At 41.1% G+C, this 17,249-nt stretch overlaps 1 protein-coding gene across 3 annotated transcripts in view; it reads right to left on the minus strand.

Moving 5' to 3' along the window:
- Positions 1 to 17,249, minus strand: part of GRID1 (glutamate ionotropic receptor delta type subunit 1) — a 1,972,711-nt gene that overhangs the window by 400,157 nt on the left and 1,555,305 nt on the right. For all 3 annotated transcript variants that reach the window (XM_073596722.1, XM_073596723.1, XM_073596724.1), the window contains exon 10: positions 3,345 to 3,542. In XM_073596722.1, the coding sequence (XP_073452823.1) occupies positions 3,345 to 3,542 (198 nt within the window). The remainder of the gene's footprint in view (positions 1 to 3,344; positions 3,543 to 17,249) is intronic.

Below are 17,249 nucleotides of genomic sequence, written 5' to 3' on the forward strand. Positions count from 1 at the left end.
GTAAGTTTATTCATCTAACAAACATATCATGCTATACTTACTTCAGGAGCACATTTTTAAGTAAAGTAAAACAATCATTAAAAAATCACACGCCATATAAAATGATCAAGCGAAATTAACAAATATCATTTTTTAACTAATAGAGTACATCTTGCTTTCACTGAATAAGGGGCTACATCATCATGATGTCACAAATAACTTGTGTAAAGATGCTCTAGTAACCAGGATGCATTTATGAAAGATTGGTTTTGTCAGGCCAACGTAATAACATTCTATGAGGAAGGGAGCTGTAATCTGGATAAAGGAAGGGCGATGGATGTAGTATATCTATACTTCGCCAAAGCATTTGACACGGTACCCCATAAACGCTCAATCCACAAACTGAGGTCTATTGTTGTTGACTAGGGATGAGCCGAACACCTCCCGGTACAGTTCGCAGCAGCACTTGTGAACAGGCAAAAAATTTGTTTGAACACGCGGACACCATTAAAGTCTATGGGACACGAACATGAATAATCAAAAATGCTCATTTTAAAGGCTTATATGCAAGTTATTGTCATAAATAGTGTTTGTGGACCTGGGTCCTGCCCCAGAAGACATGTATCAATGCAAAAATAATTTTTAAAAATGGCCGTTTTTTCGGGAGCAGTGATTTTAATAATGCTTAAAGTGAAACAATAAAAGTGTAATATTCCTTTAAATTTCGTACCTAGGGGGTGTCTATAGTATGCTTGCAAAGGGGCGCATGTTTCCCCTGCTTAGAACAGCCTGACAGCAAAATGACATTTCAAAGGAAAAAAGTAATTTAAAAATACTCGCGGCTATTAACGAATTGTCGGTCCGACAATACACATAAAAGTTCATTGATAAAACTGCATGGGAACCCTGAACCAAAATAAAAATAAAATGTGTGGGGGTCCCCCTAAATTCCATACCAGGCCCTTCAGGTCTGGTATGAATATTAAGGGGAACCCCATGCCAAAATTTAAAAAAATGGCATGGGGTCCCCCTCAAAATCCATACCAGACCCTTATCCAAGCAGGCAACTTGGCAGGCTGCAGGAAAAGAAGGGGGACGAGAGAGCGCCCCTCCTCCTGAACTGTACCAGGCCACATGCCCTCAACATTGGGAGGGTGCTTTGAGGTAGCCCCCCAAAGCACCTTGTTCCCATGTTGATGGGGAGAAGGGCCTCATCCCCACAACCCTTGGCCAGTGGTTGTGGGGGTCTGAGGGTGGGGGGCTTATCAGAATCTGGAAGCCCCCTTTAAAGAAGGGGACCCACAGATCCCGCCCCCCCCTGTGTGAATTGGTAATGGGGTACAAATGTACCCCTACCATTTCACAAAAAGTGTCAAAAAGGTTAAAAAACACAAGAGACGGTTTTTGACAAAGTCCTTTATTAATTCCTTCTTCTTTCAGCTTCTTCTTTCATCTTCTTTCTTCTGGTGTTTTTCTTCTTCCTCCATCTTCTTCTGTTATGTAAACAAGGCATTTCCCTGTTCTGCCTAGCAACATGACAGGGATCTAATGCTCCCTGTCATCGGGAGCAGTGATCTCTGTCATGTTCCAGTGAGCCCATCCTCCCTACAGTTAGAACACACTGAGGGAACACAGTTAACCCCTTGCTCGCCCCCTAGTGTTTAACCCCTTCCCTGCCAGTGTCATTTACACAGTAATCAGTGCATTTTTATAGCACTGATCTCTGTATATATGTCATTAGTCCCAAAATAGTGTCAAGATGTGTCTGCAGCAATGTCGCAGTCACAATAAATAATCGCAGATCACAGCCATTACTAATAGAAATAAATTAATAATAAAAATGCCATAAATCTATCCCCTATTTTGTAGAAGTTATAACTTTTGCGCAAACCAATCAATATATGCGTAGTATATGCGTATTGCATTTTTTTTACCAAAAGTAGGTAGAAGAATACATATCGGCCTAAACTGAATAAGGAATTTGTTTTTTACATTTTTTGGGGAGATATTTATTATAGCAAAAAAGTAAAAAATATAGCTTTTTTTCAAAATTGTCGCTTTTTTTTGTTTATAGCGCAAAAAATAAATATCACAGAGGTGATCAAATACCACCAAAAGAAAGCTCTATTTATGGGAAAAAAAAACAACATCTATTTTGTTTGGGTGCAACGTCGCACGACCATGCAATTGTCAGTTAAAGTGACACAGTGCCATATACTTTGGTTAGGAAGGGGGTAAATCCTTCCGGGGGTGAAGTGGTTAATCACCACTGGGTTTTTTTATTTTTTTGCTTTGATTCTGTTAAAAAATAATAAAAATATTATTATATAAATAAAGCAAATTAGCAAATTTGTAATTTTTCTTCATAAATTTTGACCAACATTTATACTGCTACATTTCTTTAGTAAAAATAACCCAAATCAGTGTATATTATTTGGTCTTTGTGAGGGTTATAGAATCTACAAGCTATGGTGTCAATCATTGAAAATTTATCACACCTAATGTACTGATGGCCACTCTCATATCTTGAGACACTAACAAGCAAGGAAAGTACAAATATCCCCCAAATGACCCCTTTTTGGAAAGTACACATTCCAAGGTATTTAGTAAGAGGCATGGTGTCAGAGAAGTTCCCAGAGTAGACGCTGTGCTGGTGTGCGCCGGTGTGCGCCAGGGCGCGCTGGCGTGCACGCGTGCCCGTGCATGCTGTTGTGGGTGCCGACGCGCGTGTGCACGTGGGCGCACGCCTGTGCGCATTGGCGCGTGCGAGCACGGTGCTTGGCGCCAATCAGCCTATTTAAACTGTCAGCACATTTGGCCCAGTGCTGTCCGATCTGCAGCTCCCAGTATCCCTGCACCTGCTTACCTGTCTGAACATCTGATCTCCTGATTACCCGGCTTGCCCTTTGGATTATCCTTTGTCTTCTGCCTGCATCTGACCCTGGCCTGTCTTGACTACGAACCTGCCTGCTCCTCTGTACTACGCTGCCCATGACCTCAGATTATACCAGTAAGTGTCTTTGCTGTAACAATCTGTAAATCACAACTCTTTGGCCTAATAAAAACCCATTGGGTGTGGGAGGAAACTGATTCCCCCATACTATTTTCAGTGATGATTTTAACCAAGGCTAAACAAAATAGTAATTTAACAATATTCTCTTGAGTTTCATTTTCATTAAGCATGTTAACATACTTTTTTTCTTTCTATGCACTGTGATCAGCTAATTCTAAGATTCATGTTAGCCAAACTGTCCAATATGCACTTTTATGAGTAACAGACATGCAGTCAGGGTTACTGAATTAACTGAATATTTATGTTGATTTTAAAATTTATCAGAATGACTGTATTCTTAGCTGTTTTTTACCTTATTTATAAGTTCTCCTATCATGCCATTCCAGGAACCATTAGGAAGCGGGTGTCCATACTTCCCATCAGGGACTTGGTAAATTTCATATTTGAAGCCAAGGTTTTGAGATAATGCATCAAGGACATCGATTGAGAAACCTTTATACTTCTTTGTTTGACCAAGTATGTTCTCTGCTACCATCACGAAAGGTTCCTCCTACGAATGGAAAAAAATCTTTAGTTTATAAATCAGGCTTAGCAAACTAAATCAAAATAGGAAATATACTAATTTTTCGTTTTATTTAATTTGTATGTTTAAAATGAATGGCAAGTCTACTGATATGCATAACCAAATAGACAGCATAGGGGCAATTAAGTACGGTTTGCTATAGTTTGAAATTCCCTACTAACATCCTCCTCTCCCAACATACATGTTCTGAATTGTATAAAATAAATTTACTGGCTCTTTGCAAAGTAATTATAATTTCACTGCATGTTTCCCTTTTTGGATTCTACTGAATACAGAAATGAAGTGTTAAAATGATAAAACCAGGCAAAAGATTGAAAACAATACTGATAAAATGTGTCAAAAAAACAAACAAAACACTATATCCAACATGCATCATAAACACAAGCTTTACCTTGCTTTTGACAAATGTTTTGAAGCTTATCCCATTTATACATTTTTCATTTTATAACTTGTTTTTATTATATTGTATAAATCTACAAATAAACATGCCTTAGACTGGGTTTACACTAGAAATCGCAGCAGGAGTCCAGTGTGTCTCCGTGCACCATTTCAGGTCCAATTTCAGGCTGAATTTGGATGTGAAATGGACCAAAAGACGCACAGGGCTCCTGTACAATTCACACAGCGGCTCCAGAGAACCAGCACCATAGAGAACCCAGCCTTACAGAGTATATTCATGATCCTCTGTTCGCAAAGCATGCTGGACTTTCTGATAAAAAATAAATAAATAAAAACTTTAATGCTTTTTAGCAGACTGGGGTAGATTTACTAAAACTGCAGCACTCAGAATCTGGTGCAATTAACTACTAACACAAGCTTGTTCAATTAAGCTCTGGCAATAAAACATGGAACCTGATTGGTGTTATTCCATACAATAAAGATAATAATAAACTAAAGCGCTAATTGGATTCTATTAATAAAGTGATTAAAAATGTGGTAATTTGTGAATTTGTGTGGTGAAAAATTATTGTGTCAAAAATTTTGTGTATTAATGTTACACTAAAGTGCACTTCTACATCAACAAAAAAATATAATAAAATATGTATAAAGCTGCACCTCTATATTAGTGCTCTGATGCCACTACAAAAAGGATAAAAATACAAAAAATACTTATATCAATTTATTGATTCCATAAATATACATAAGTGTTACTTCTTATAAATATATAAATACATGTATGGGCAATTTATATGTAGTAGCATTTATTTATATACTGTATTTATTGGCATATAACACTCACTTTTTCATCATGAAAATCGGGTGCAAATAGCGCGTGCGTGTTATACGCCAATATTTCAATTTTAGCTGCCTCTGAGGGGACAGGGAGGGGGGCGGGATGAGCGCCATCAGATTAAATACAGTGAGAATCTCCTGTTTACTTGGCGGCCTCTGTAATAGAAAGTCCCGTCTCCTGGGCCGCCATTGGACAACTGATGGCAGTGGTGAGGCTGCTGCATTGATGGCAATGGTGAGGCTGCATTGATGTAGACTAATGAGGCTGCATTAATGGCACTTGTGAGGCTGCAGATGGGCATTGATCAAGCTGCATTGATGGCAATGGTGAGGCTGCAGATGGGCACTGACCCTTATTTTGCTTCAAAATTCCTTATTAAAAATTTAAGTTTTTTCCTGAAACTTCCCTCTTAAAAAGAATGTGCGTGTTATACGCCGATAAATATGGTATTTATAAGAAGTAACATTTATGTATATTTACGGAATCAATTGTAACCATATGTTCTACCACTAGAGGGAGTTAAAATGAAATACTGCACTATATGCGGAACGATGCAGTGTTGTATTTAAGTTTGATTCTATTTTTAATGTATAAAGGGTCTTTTTATTCCAATGATCATTGTTTACATGTGATAAGAGTTGTTTTAAATAATAAAGGAAAAGCGCAGAATCAGTATGATGTTTCATCAACCACCGAAATCGCTATGGCAACCGGCACACTATATGTATGGAACCCGACTGTCACATGGCTACCCTTGATAAAGTCACGTGACATGTGACACAACACGTCGGGAGAAGCCAAGTGACGTCATCCGTAGTGCTTGATTGATACTCGCAGCTCAGTGCGAGGTGGAGATCGCAGTGGGCGGCTGACTGTTCTATGCGCTGTTGTATGATATTGACACAAGTGAGCGTGCTTAGTTTTATTACCAAGAAGATAATAGTGAAAGGTTAATTGCGCAATGAATGTTCTTTTCTGTTTGATTGCATGAATGGAATACAATACCAGAGATGAACATCAGCGGATCACCAAAAAGAAACAGTGAGCTAATATAGGGTGCAATCGCAATACATGTTGAACCCCACCTAATAAGGGAGATAATCAGCTTGCCAGAGATTTCTTTGTTTTGTTTGTGATCCACACCAGCTTCTCAAGTTTATAATGCAGTATGTGGACCTGATATCTTTTTAGGAGGACTACTACAGGAATGTTTATATGGTTTATATGGATTATATCTGCTTATAAGTTTAAACAATAAGTTCAAGTAATTTATTCTTAAAATATTTTAAGTAATCTCAGCACATTAATAGCAGCATATTTAGCGCACTATCTTTTTTATATTTTCATACAATAAAGATGCTGCCATCTTCGCTAGCATAGGAACAGGGACATTTTGCTCTATATTCAGCATAGCTCCACATACTGACTGCATGTCGTAACAATTTTCAAACAACATTTTTTAAATTTACCTAACTTAAGAGGTTTAGATTTGGTAAAATGAGCTGCAAATTTTGTGACAAAACACCAGGTTCAAAGTCTTTAAAATGTATAAAAATATTCACAAACTAGACTTTAACCTTTGTTGGCTTAAACTGCCAAGAGCAGTATTAAAAAAAAAAAAAATGTGAGACTGTTAGAAGTGATAATTTATTTTAGTATCTAAACTCTAATGATGAACTTCTCTTCTTTGCTCCTCTTTCATTTTTTAAAATGTACCTTTGAAAACATTTTTTTATTGAACAATTAGCCCTTATGTCAGAAACACAGCCATCAGGCTAAGACACGTTGTTCAGCTAATTTGCATGTACAAAGGCATAGGCATGCACATTTCTATGAGCATAGAAGACAGATTGCACATTTGCCTACATGTACAGTCAGGTCCATAAATATTGGGACATCGACACAATTCTAATCTTTTTGACTCTATACACCACCACAATGGATTTGAAATGAAACGAACAAGATGTGCTTTAACTGCAGATTTGCAGCTTTAATTTGAGGGTATTTATATCAAATCAGGTGAACGGTGTAGGAATTACAACAGTTTGTATATGTACCTCCCACTTTTTAAGGGACCAAAAGTAACGGGACAATTGGCTGCTCAGCTGTTCCATGGCCAGGTGTGTGTTATTCCCTCATTATCCCATTTATAAGGAGCAGATAAAAGGTCCAGAGTTAATTTCAAGTGTGCTATTTGCATTTGGAATCTGTTGCTGTCAACTCTCAATATGAGATCCAAAGAGCTGTCACTATCAGTGAAGCAAGCCATCATTAGGCTGAAAAAACAAAACAAACCCATCAGAGAGATAGCAAAAACGTTAGGTGTGACCAAATCAGCTGTTTGGAACATCCTTAAAAAGAAAGAACGCACCGGTGAGCTCAGCAAAACCAAAAGACCCGGAAGACCATGGAAAACAACTGTGGTGGATGACCAAAGAATTCTTTCCCTGGTGAAGAAAACATCCTTCACAACAGTTGTCCAGATCAAGAACACTCTCCAGGAGGTAGGTGTATGTGTGTCAAAGTCAACAATCAAGAGAAGACTTCACCAGAGTGAATACAGAGGGTTCACCACAAGATGTGAACCATTGGTGAGCCTCAAAAACAGGAAGACCAGATAAGAGTTTGCCAAACAACATCTAAAAAAGCCTTCACAGTTCTGGAACAACATCCTATGGACAGATGTGACCAAGATCAACTTGTACCAGAGTGATGGGAAGAGAAGAGTACAGAGAAGGAAAGGAACTGCTCATGATCCAAAGCATACCACCTCATCAGTGAAGCATGATGGTGGTAGTGTCATGACGTGAGCATGTATGGCTGCCAATAGAACTGGTTCTCTTGTATTTATTGATGATGTGACTGCTGACAAAAGCAGCAGGATGAATTCTGAAGTATTTTGGGCAATATTATCTGCTCATATTCAGCAAAATGCTTCAGAACTCATTGGTGGCGCTTCACAGTGCAGATGGACAATGACCCGAAGCATACTGCAAAAGCAACCAAAGAGTTTTTTAAGGGAAAGAAGTGGAATGTTATGCAATGGCCAAGTCAATCACCTGACCTGAATCTGATTGAGCATGCATTTCACTTGCTGAAGACAAAACTAAAGGGAAAATGCCCCAAGAACAAGCAGGAACTGAAGACAGTTGCAGTAGAGGCCTGGCAGAGCATCACCAGGGATGAAACCCAGCGTCTGGTAATGTCTATGCAATCCAGACTTCAGGCTGTAATTGACTGCAAAGGATTTGTAAGCAAGTAGTAAAAAGTAAAAGTTTGATGGATGATTGTTAATCTGTCCCATTACTTTTGGTCCCTTAAAAAGTGGGAGGCACATATACAAACTGTTGTAATTCATACACCGTTCACCTGATTTGGATGTAATTACCCTCAAATTAAAGCTGAAAGTCTGCAGTTAAAGCACATCTTGTTCGTTTCATTTCAAATCCATTGTGGTGGTGTATAGAGCCAAAAAGATTAGAATTGTGTTGATGTCCCAATAGTTATGGACCTGACTTTATGAGCACAAGTGCATGCACACACACACACACACATTCACTGCTGCCAAGCAGCCTATTTAAACCTGAACTCTGCACTATTTCTTTGCTGTATGGTCAGCCTTCAGCCGTGTTCCTGTGATCCAGTCTTGATGCATATCCTTGATCCTTTACTGACTCGGCTTCCTATCTGACCTTAGTTTTGGACTTCCTTTGCCTGCTCATGACTTCTGTCGGTCTCCGCTTCTGACCTCAGCTGAGACTACTGACCACACTTCTGCCTGGTGACCTTGCTGCTCGATTGTTGATGACTTGCTGCCCAATTGGGCCTTTCCTTTGGCCCTGTCTCATCATCCAGGAGTGCTTGGACAGGAACTGTGCAAGAGGCCACCCTGTGTCATCTTAGGCTCTACGTACAGGTATATGACTCTTTATTTTGTAGAGGTGATGAGGATGGGCACATTCAGTAGTTTAGGAAAAGTCAAATGGACAGGGCTGACACCACAGTGCTCACAAAAATTCAGTGTGTTGTCTGACAACAGTAATTAGGAGCTGGGCAAATCTCTGTCAAATCATCGGGTATTTTTTTTCTGTATTTGAAGGGTCTTTAAAGAATAAAACATGGGTAAATGTGCATGCATTTTGGAGAATCACTGCAGATATATATTTTTTTATTTTGCTCTGATTTATACTTTAAAAGGAAAATTATAAAAGTTCACTGGTTTATAAATAACCCTATTGTGATTTATTTATTTCGTATCATAACATACCATGAGCACCACTAGACAGAGTATTCATGATGATGTGATAATGTCTTCTGTAGCATCCCTTGCAATATGTTTATAGTCTGTAATGTATAATGTCTATGCTTTAATAAACACAGTGCATTTGCACACTGAGTTGCTTGTCATATATTTAACATTATTAAACACATCTAGATTTCAATTTTTTGGGAAAGTAATACCGTGCTAACATGTGTTATATTTATAATATGGACAATGCCAGAGCCAATCCTCTTTGACTTTTGCCATTTTACAGAGGATAAATAAGCTAAGTTAGACTTACCGGTAACTCCTTTTCTGAGGGTCTTCCAGGACAGTCCATGAGACCTAAGGCTCCTCCTACCAGGACAGGAAACACGTTAACCCCCACCAGATAAAAGGGCGGTCTTCAAGGCCCCGTGTCAGTATTCTTGAGAACCGTAGGACGTTCCTGTAAAACATATGCATACTACACATAACTTCAAGACAAAATCGGATGGGAATCCGGATGTCCTGGAAGACTCTCAGAACAGGAGTTACTGGTAAGCCGGTTAGCTTTTCTCTAAGCGTCTTCCAGGACAGCCCATTAGACAATGAGCAGAACTTACCAGTTTAGGGAGGATCAGTCTAGGGAGAGACAACTGCCTTATGACCAAACGCCTGCTCCTGAGCAGATAGGAGATCCAGGTGATAATGTTTAATGAAGGTCGAAAAACTGGACCATTTGGCAGCCCTGCAAATTTGTTCCGGTAAGGCTCCAGCCCTCTCAGCCCAAGACACAGATAAGGCTCTTGTTGAGTGTCCAGTGACAAAAGGCAGAGGAACTTCCCTAATTTTGTAAGTTTCAAAAATAGCATGCTTTATCCATCTAGCCAAGGTGGCTTTAGATGCACTCTTTCCCTTGTGTGCTCCTGAAAAGAGGACAAACAAGGTGTCTGTTTTTCTAAAGGTCTTGGTGACCTCAAAGTAGACGAGAAGAATTCTCCTCACGTCTAAAAAAAATACATTTTCTTTCTTGGTCGCCCTTTGGCGAACTACAAAAGGTTGGGAGTACAATGTCCTGGGATATGAGGAATGTACTAGCCACTTTAGGCAGAAATCCTGAATTTGTTTTCAAAACAACCCGATTCTCAAAAATTGTGAGGAAATGCTCCTTCCCTGATAGGGCCTGTAATTCACTTACCCTACAAGCTGAGGTAATTGCCATAAGAAAAATAGTTTTTAAGGTAAGTAACTTAACTGAAATATCTTCTAGGGGCTCAAAAGGGAATTCCAGCAGAGTTTGAAGCACCAGGGACAGGTTCCAGGTTGGACAATTTCTACCCACTACTGACCTGGACCTAGAAATTGATTTGAAGAATCTAGCTATAGTGGGATTTTCCAAGAGAGAAAATTGGAGAAAAACACTGATAGCTGCTGCCTGTACCTTTACGGTACTAACTGAAAGACCTTTGTCGAAACCCTCTTGAAAAAAAATTCCAAAATTGAAGGAACATCATGAGTTAATCTTTGATTTTCCGATAACAATGAGTTAAATGTCTTCCAAACCTTGGAATATATGGCTCTAGTGACTGGTTTTCTGCAATTTACCAGGGTCTTGACTACTTTGTCAGAGAACCCCTGGGCGCTTAGTATCTTTTCTTTAGATACCAGGCCGTCAAGCTTAAGGAAACCACCTGTGGGTGCAACACTAGACCCTGCGATAATAAGTCTTCTCTCTTCAGAAGACTCAGTGGAGGCTCTGAGACCAGAGTCTGCAACAGGGAAACCATGGCCTCTTGGGCCAGAAAGGGAGTATTAGGATAAGAACTGTTTCTTCTAAAAGAAACTTCCGGAGGACTTCTGGAATTAGTCTGATCATCAGGAAAGCGTAACAGAGGACGAATGGCCACGGATTCACCAGAGCTCCCCAATGATCGATCCACTGGGTTCAGAGAAAATAACTTCTCTGTCTTGCGATTGTTCTGATCTGTGAACAGGTCTGCTTCAGGACAAACCCCATCTGTCGGTGAGACCCACAAAGATTTCGGGATGAAGGGACCAATTGTCTGTACATACCAGGTAGCGGGTGAGATAATCTGCCAGACAGATTTGTGTCCCCTTCAGGTGCACTGCTGTAATTGAGGCTAGATTCCCTTCTGCCCATGATAAAATCTCCAGGGTGACAGATTAAAGGATCTGACTCCTCGTACGTCCCTGTTTGTTGAGGTACGCAACTGTAGCGATATTGTCAGATAGAATCTGCATATTGTGACCCCTGATTTTCGTTTGAAATGCCTGCAAGGTTCTCTTAATCGCTAGAAGCTCTCTCTGATTTGATGAAGATCTTGCTTTCCTTGTGGAACATTCTCCCTGTGCCATTGTGTTGCTGAGGTGGGCTCCCCATTCCCAGGAATTCGCATCTGTTGTGATTCTTTGGGATATAGGAATGGACCATGGTAGACCTCTTGTTAGGTGCAGGTGTGTCCTCCACCACCACAGGCTTCTTTTTACCCTGGAGGGTAACAAGACCCTTGATTCAAAGGAAACTTGTGTTTCTGTTCCAGTACCTTAGTAGAAACAGCTGTAATGGGCATTGATGAAATCTTGCCCATGGCACTGCGGGAAAGCAAAAGGTCATCAGACATCCTGCTCTTGAAACCTCTCTCAGCGAGACTGATTGGTCTGTAAGGCTGACATTGTTTGCATCATTTTTGAGACCTTTTCCTGCGGGAGAAAAACTTTTTGGGCTACTGAGCAAAATTCATACCCCAGATATGTCACTATCTGGGCCAGAATTAAGGAAGACTTCTCTTTGTTTATTAATCAGCCTAGAGATTGAAGGAAGTCCTGTACAGTCTGGAGATCTGCTAATGACTTTTTGTATGACTCCGCCACCACTAGGAGGTCATCCAGGTAAGGGATAATAGTTATTGCCTTTAACCTTAGCGGAGCCAGTGCCTCCCCCAACACCTTTGTAAAAATGGGTTGGGCTGAGGACAGAGCAAAGGCAAGGGCTTGGAATTGAAAGTGCCGAATCTCTGTTCCCATCTTGACCGCTAGTCTCAAGAATCAAGAAGGCTGGATGGATAGGGATGTGCAGTCAGGCAACCCTCAAATCCAAAGTGGCCATGAAGCAGTTTGGGTAAAGCAGGTTTTTGATTGAGAACACCGTCTCCATACGAAAGTGCTTGTACCTGATCGAATGGTTTAGAGACCGGAGGTTCAGGATAAGCCGATATTTTCCTGACAGCTTTCTGATAACAAATATATGGGAATAAAATCCCTTGCCCTGATTCAACCAAAGAACCGGGATCAGGACCTTTTTCTCTAACAAGTCTCCAATTTGGAGACCCAGGGCCCTCGCTTTTACCCGATTTTGGGGAGGGAAGGTGACCAATAATCGCTCTGGTGGCTGGCAAGAAAATTCCAGACTGTACCCATTGGTCACTAGATCCAGGATGAATGGACTTGAGGTGACTGCTGCCCACTGTGGAAGAAAAGCCCTCAATCTTCCTCTTACTGGGAGACACGAGTCACTGTGGCTTGGCGGGTTGTTGAGGAGGGTTAAACAGACGCCCCCTCTACCTCTGCCCTTGTGCCTTGTCCAATGTTTTTTGGGCCTATTGTCCCTTTCTCTAGAACCTTGCTGCCTACTTTGGCCATGAAAAAACTTTATGGCTGTCAGCTTTTTCTTATTCTTTGGAAAGGCCTTTTTTCTATCAGCCATGCGTTCCAACGCCTCTTGCAGACCTGGGCCAAAAATATAATCGCCTGTTAGAGGAAGACAACATAGACGCAGCTTTGAGGCAGCGTCGCCTGACCGGGTTTTAAGCCATAGGCTTCTTCTGGCCGAATTCACTAAGGCCGAGGTCAAAGCTGTCATTCTTACCGACACTGCAGAAAAATCAGCCAAAAACTACACTGCACGAAAGAGGAGAGGGAATTGATTTCAGAATCTGCTCTCTAGAGGTAAAAAAATGAATAAAAAACAAGCGCTGATGTGGATAGATATGTGTGATATAAATAAATTGTGCTTAAAAATATATATATATACCAATATAGTTAGTGCTATGATAAAATCAGTAAATTAAAGCTGCTATCAATATAGGGTTATCAGATAACCAAAAAATAGTACTAAGTATAAAATTGATGCGCTTTAAATAAATAGTGCACAATATGCTGCTGCGACTAAGCTTAAATCCAGGAATAAAAAATGCATACATGTGAATAAAATAGATAAATAATTATGGTGCTAATACATGTGTTAAAATTGCCAAAATAAATCTTCAAATTGGTGATGTGATGGTGAATAGAAATAAAATAATAATGACACTCTGAGTACAATGTCCAGGCAGAGATAAATAGTGGGGGAAAATAAAAATAATTAAACAGTTCCTTCCCTTAATCCAGATTGATTGACTCACTGGGTTAGATCGTTTGTATCAGGATATTTAGTTTTTCTTGCATCCTACTTTAGCCATAATACTGCTGGTGATTCGGCTCTCAGGATAAAGGTTTTATGCAAAGCAAGCAAAGAAAAAATAGATCATTATGCAGTGAACTTACTAGATAGTACATAAGCAAAACAGGGACAAGAGATACACTCACAAACTCCCAGTCTATTAGAAGCGTTCAAATATGCAGATTGCAGTCAGCCGCTGTGGACGAGGTTTCCCATAGAGAAACAGCTGCTGTTAACCTTCAGGTGTATTGCAGCACTGAACGTCCTAAGCTCCTCCCACCTCTCTAGAGGTACCTGCCAACAAGTGTGTTTGTATTTGTGTCAACCATACAAAATTTCTGGCTACAAAAGTGGAGGCCAGAGCTCTGTGAAGAAGGATATCTCCTCTTTTATCCATTGGATCCCTAAGCGTGCCCATATCGTCAAACGCTAGGTCCGCGTTTTTTTTAAACTTTTGAAAGAGGTGCTAACTTAGGATTTTTGTTCCATGGCTGCACTGTGTCCTCTTCAAATGGAAACCTTCTCTTAAGGTTACTGGAAAAGAAAGGTTTTCTCTCTGTGTTTTCCCACTCTAGCTTGATAGTATCAAGAAGGGAACTATGCACGGGAAAATCTCTAGCTTTTTTCTTATGCCTTTGTACATAAGGTCATGTTAAGACAGTTGTACCTTCTCTTCTATAGCAAGTGTCGTGTAGATAGCCTTTAATAAGTCATCTACATCTTCCAATGATTACTTATACCTCGAGCTCCTTGCAGATTCTTTGTCCCTGGGCCCTGTATCTGACCCTGATTCTTCCAGAGAAGGCTGGGCTGGATCCGGCTTAAGCTTTAGTCTTCACTCTCCGCACTCTGCAGTGGATCGTTAGGACTGGCTGAAGTCCTAACTGGAGATGGACCCTCTGAGGGGACTTGAATCTTGTCAATTTGAGTTTTAAATGAGCTAAACATAGACGTAAGCTCAGCATTTTCTGACAGGAGACTACTGGGTTATCCTGAACTAGGCTGTCTATACAGGTGCGGCAAACTGCTTTGCTCCATGAGGGGCTCAGTTTGTTTCCGCAAACCGCACATTTCCTTTTTTTGGCTGCGCTTGGGCCTTGTCCTGAGTCTTGGCCTGCAAGAGAACAAATGACCCCAATACATTTTATGCCACATACACTCCATAACACCCCATGCAGGAGGAAAGGAAAAATGTGCCCCCTTCACCTAGTCCAAACTGGTTACAAGGGGAAGAACACTCACAGGATGTGCAAGTAAAATAAACTTATAATAAAGGCTTACCTGTGAGGTGCTGGTGTTAGGGCCGGCTTCCGCTGCCTGTGCAGGTATCGCAGAGGAGTCCATCCCACCCCTGTAGTGGTCCGCAGCCTCTGCTGGGTTTCACTCTTTTAAACACCAGCTTCCCAGCGTCCCTGTTCGTGCCATTTAGAGAGGAGGTACTGGTGTCTCTGATGATGTCACACGCCCTGAAAGTGACCCCACTGGGTACTTCCTGTGCGCCAGCTTGGAACGCATAAGTTCAAACCCCTTCACATGCATGTGGCTTCCTCTCTACCACTGCACATTCCAGCCACGCTGTTTAACAGGGAGAGAACAGCTGACTGCCACCATGCGGTTTACGGACTGGAGCTCCGACGTACACCGTGGTGCTGGCATTCCCCATGTACTGAAAACAGCAGCCACAAGCCTACTCCCCTGGTGGATGTGCCACTCTGGGACCTAAGAAGAATGTAGGGATACCACCCCAGAACGCTACAGGAGCCATGCACATGAGACCTAGGTGAACCAGTTCCAGGAAACATCTTACCTCCAGTCCAGGGAAAATACTAATACTGACATGGGGCCTGGAGGACCACCCTGTTATCTGGTGGGAGTTAACGTGTCTTCTGTCCTGGTAGGAGGAGCCCTAGGGCTCATGGGCTGTCCTGGAAGATGCTTAGAGAAAATTGATTTTCACAATGATTTGAGCTGCAAAATTAGAATTTTACAAGCAATTTAACAAGTTGATTGTAAACCCTTGATTTTTTTTAAAAATAACAAACACGTATACTTACTTGATTTGTGCAATGGTTTTGCACAGAGTAGCCCCAATCCTTCTCTTATTGGGTCCCCCGCTGGTGCTCCTCCCCCCACCGGGTGCCCACCATATCAAACCACTTTTCTATGGGGCACTCTTGCAGGCTCACCCACAAGTCAGTGTTTAGTCGGATTAGAGGACCCATCAGAATGTGTAATGGAAGTGATGTTTCGTTGCTGCCATCTTGCTACACCCTACACTCCTCCACAGTAAGGATACACTGAAAAGGGGGCAAGCGGACATCTCATTACACCCACCGGAGTTTTGCATTTTACACTTTTTTTTAACAGTAAACTGAGTTTATATAGTGAAATACCATACTCAGAACTCCGCCTGACTGTTTAGATGTTGAATTTTAAAAACAGCGGCAAGCCTGCTGATCTCAGAGGTTTGCTAATTGGACAGAAGTTCACTGCTTTTAAAATTCAACATCTAAACCTTTACATGGAGTTCTAAGTACTGTATTTCACTATATAAACTCAGTTTACTGTTAAAAAAAGTGTAAAATGCAAAACTCCAGTGCGTGTAACAAGATGTCCGCTTGCCCCTTTCTCTGTGTACCCTTACACATTCTGACGGGTCGCCTAATCTGATGAAACACCGGCTCTGTGTGTCTATTGACATACGGAGCGTGGCTCTGCCCCACCCCCACTCCCTCCTCACTAGCTGTGACTGACAGCAGTGTGAGCAATTGACTCCCATTTCTGTCTCTGAGCCATTGAAGAGCGAGAGAGCTGAGAGAACCACTGCTCTTATGCACATCACTGGATCGAGATCAGGCTCAGGTAAGTATAATAGGGGCTAGGGAGGTGAACTCAGCAGTCAACTCCAGAGAATGCATTAAAGTAAAAAACCTTCAGCCTTTAGAAACACTTTAAGCCAGGGTTCACACTAGCGCAATCTCAGAGATCGCACATGATTCGCCATACAGTTGTATGGCTGAACTCGCTTTATGTTCGCACAGAAAATAGGGCAGGGACTTGTTTTTCCCAGCACTAGAATCAGATCGCATGGGTGTTCTCACCTATGTGATCCAATTCCTGTGCAAGTTCAGTTTGCACTGCGATCTGTGAACTATGTTATTGACACCCACAGTGGTTCTGCGGGAGAAAAGTGATGCGGGAAATCCCTTGAGGGCAGGGATTGATGTAAAAGTACAATATGGAAAGTGCTATAGTGCATTGAAAAAGTATTCATACCCCTTGAAATGTTCAATATATTGTCATGTTACAACCAAGAACGTAAATGTATTTTATTGGGATTTTATGTTGTAGACCAACACAAAGTGGCACATAATTGTGAAGTGGAAAGAAAATGGTAAATGGTTTTCAATATTTTTTACAAATAAATATGTGAAAAGTGTGGCGTGCATTTGTATTCAGCCTCCCCCGAGTCAATACTTTGTAGAACCACCTTTCACTGCAATTACAGCTGCAAGTCTTTTTGGGGATGTCTCTACCAGCTTTGCACATCTAGAGGATTGACATTTTTGCCCATTCTTCTTTGCAAAATAGCTCAAGCTCGATGGAGAGCGTCTGTGAACAGCAATTTTCAAGTCTTGCCACAGATTTTGGATTTAGGTCTGGACTTTGACTGGACCATTCTAACACATGAATATGCTTTGATCTAAACCATTCCATGATAGCTCTGGCTGTATGTTT

The sequence above is a fragment of the Aquarana catesbeiana genome, linkage group LG08, assembly GCF_042186555.1.
Source record: "Aquarana catesbeiana isolate 2022-GZ linkage group LG08, ASM4218655v1, whole genome shotgun sequence".
In the NCBI taxonomy this organism is placed as follows: Eukaryota; Metazoa; Chordata; class Amphibia; order Anura; family Ranidae; genus Aquarana; species Aquarana catesbeiana.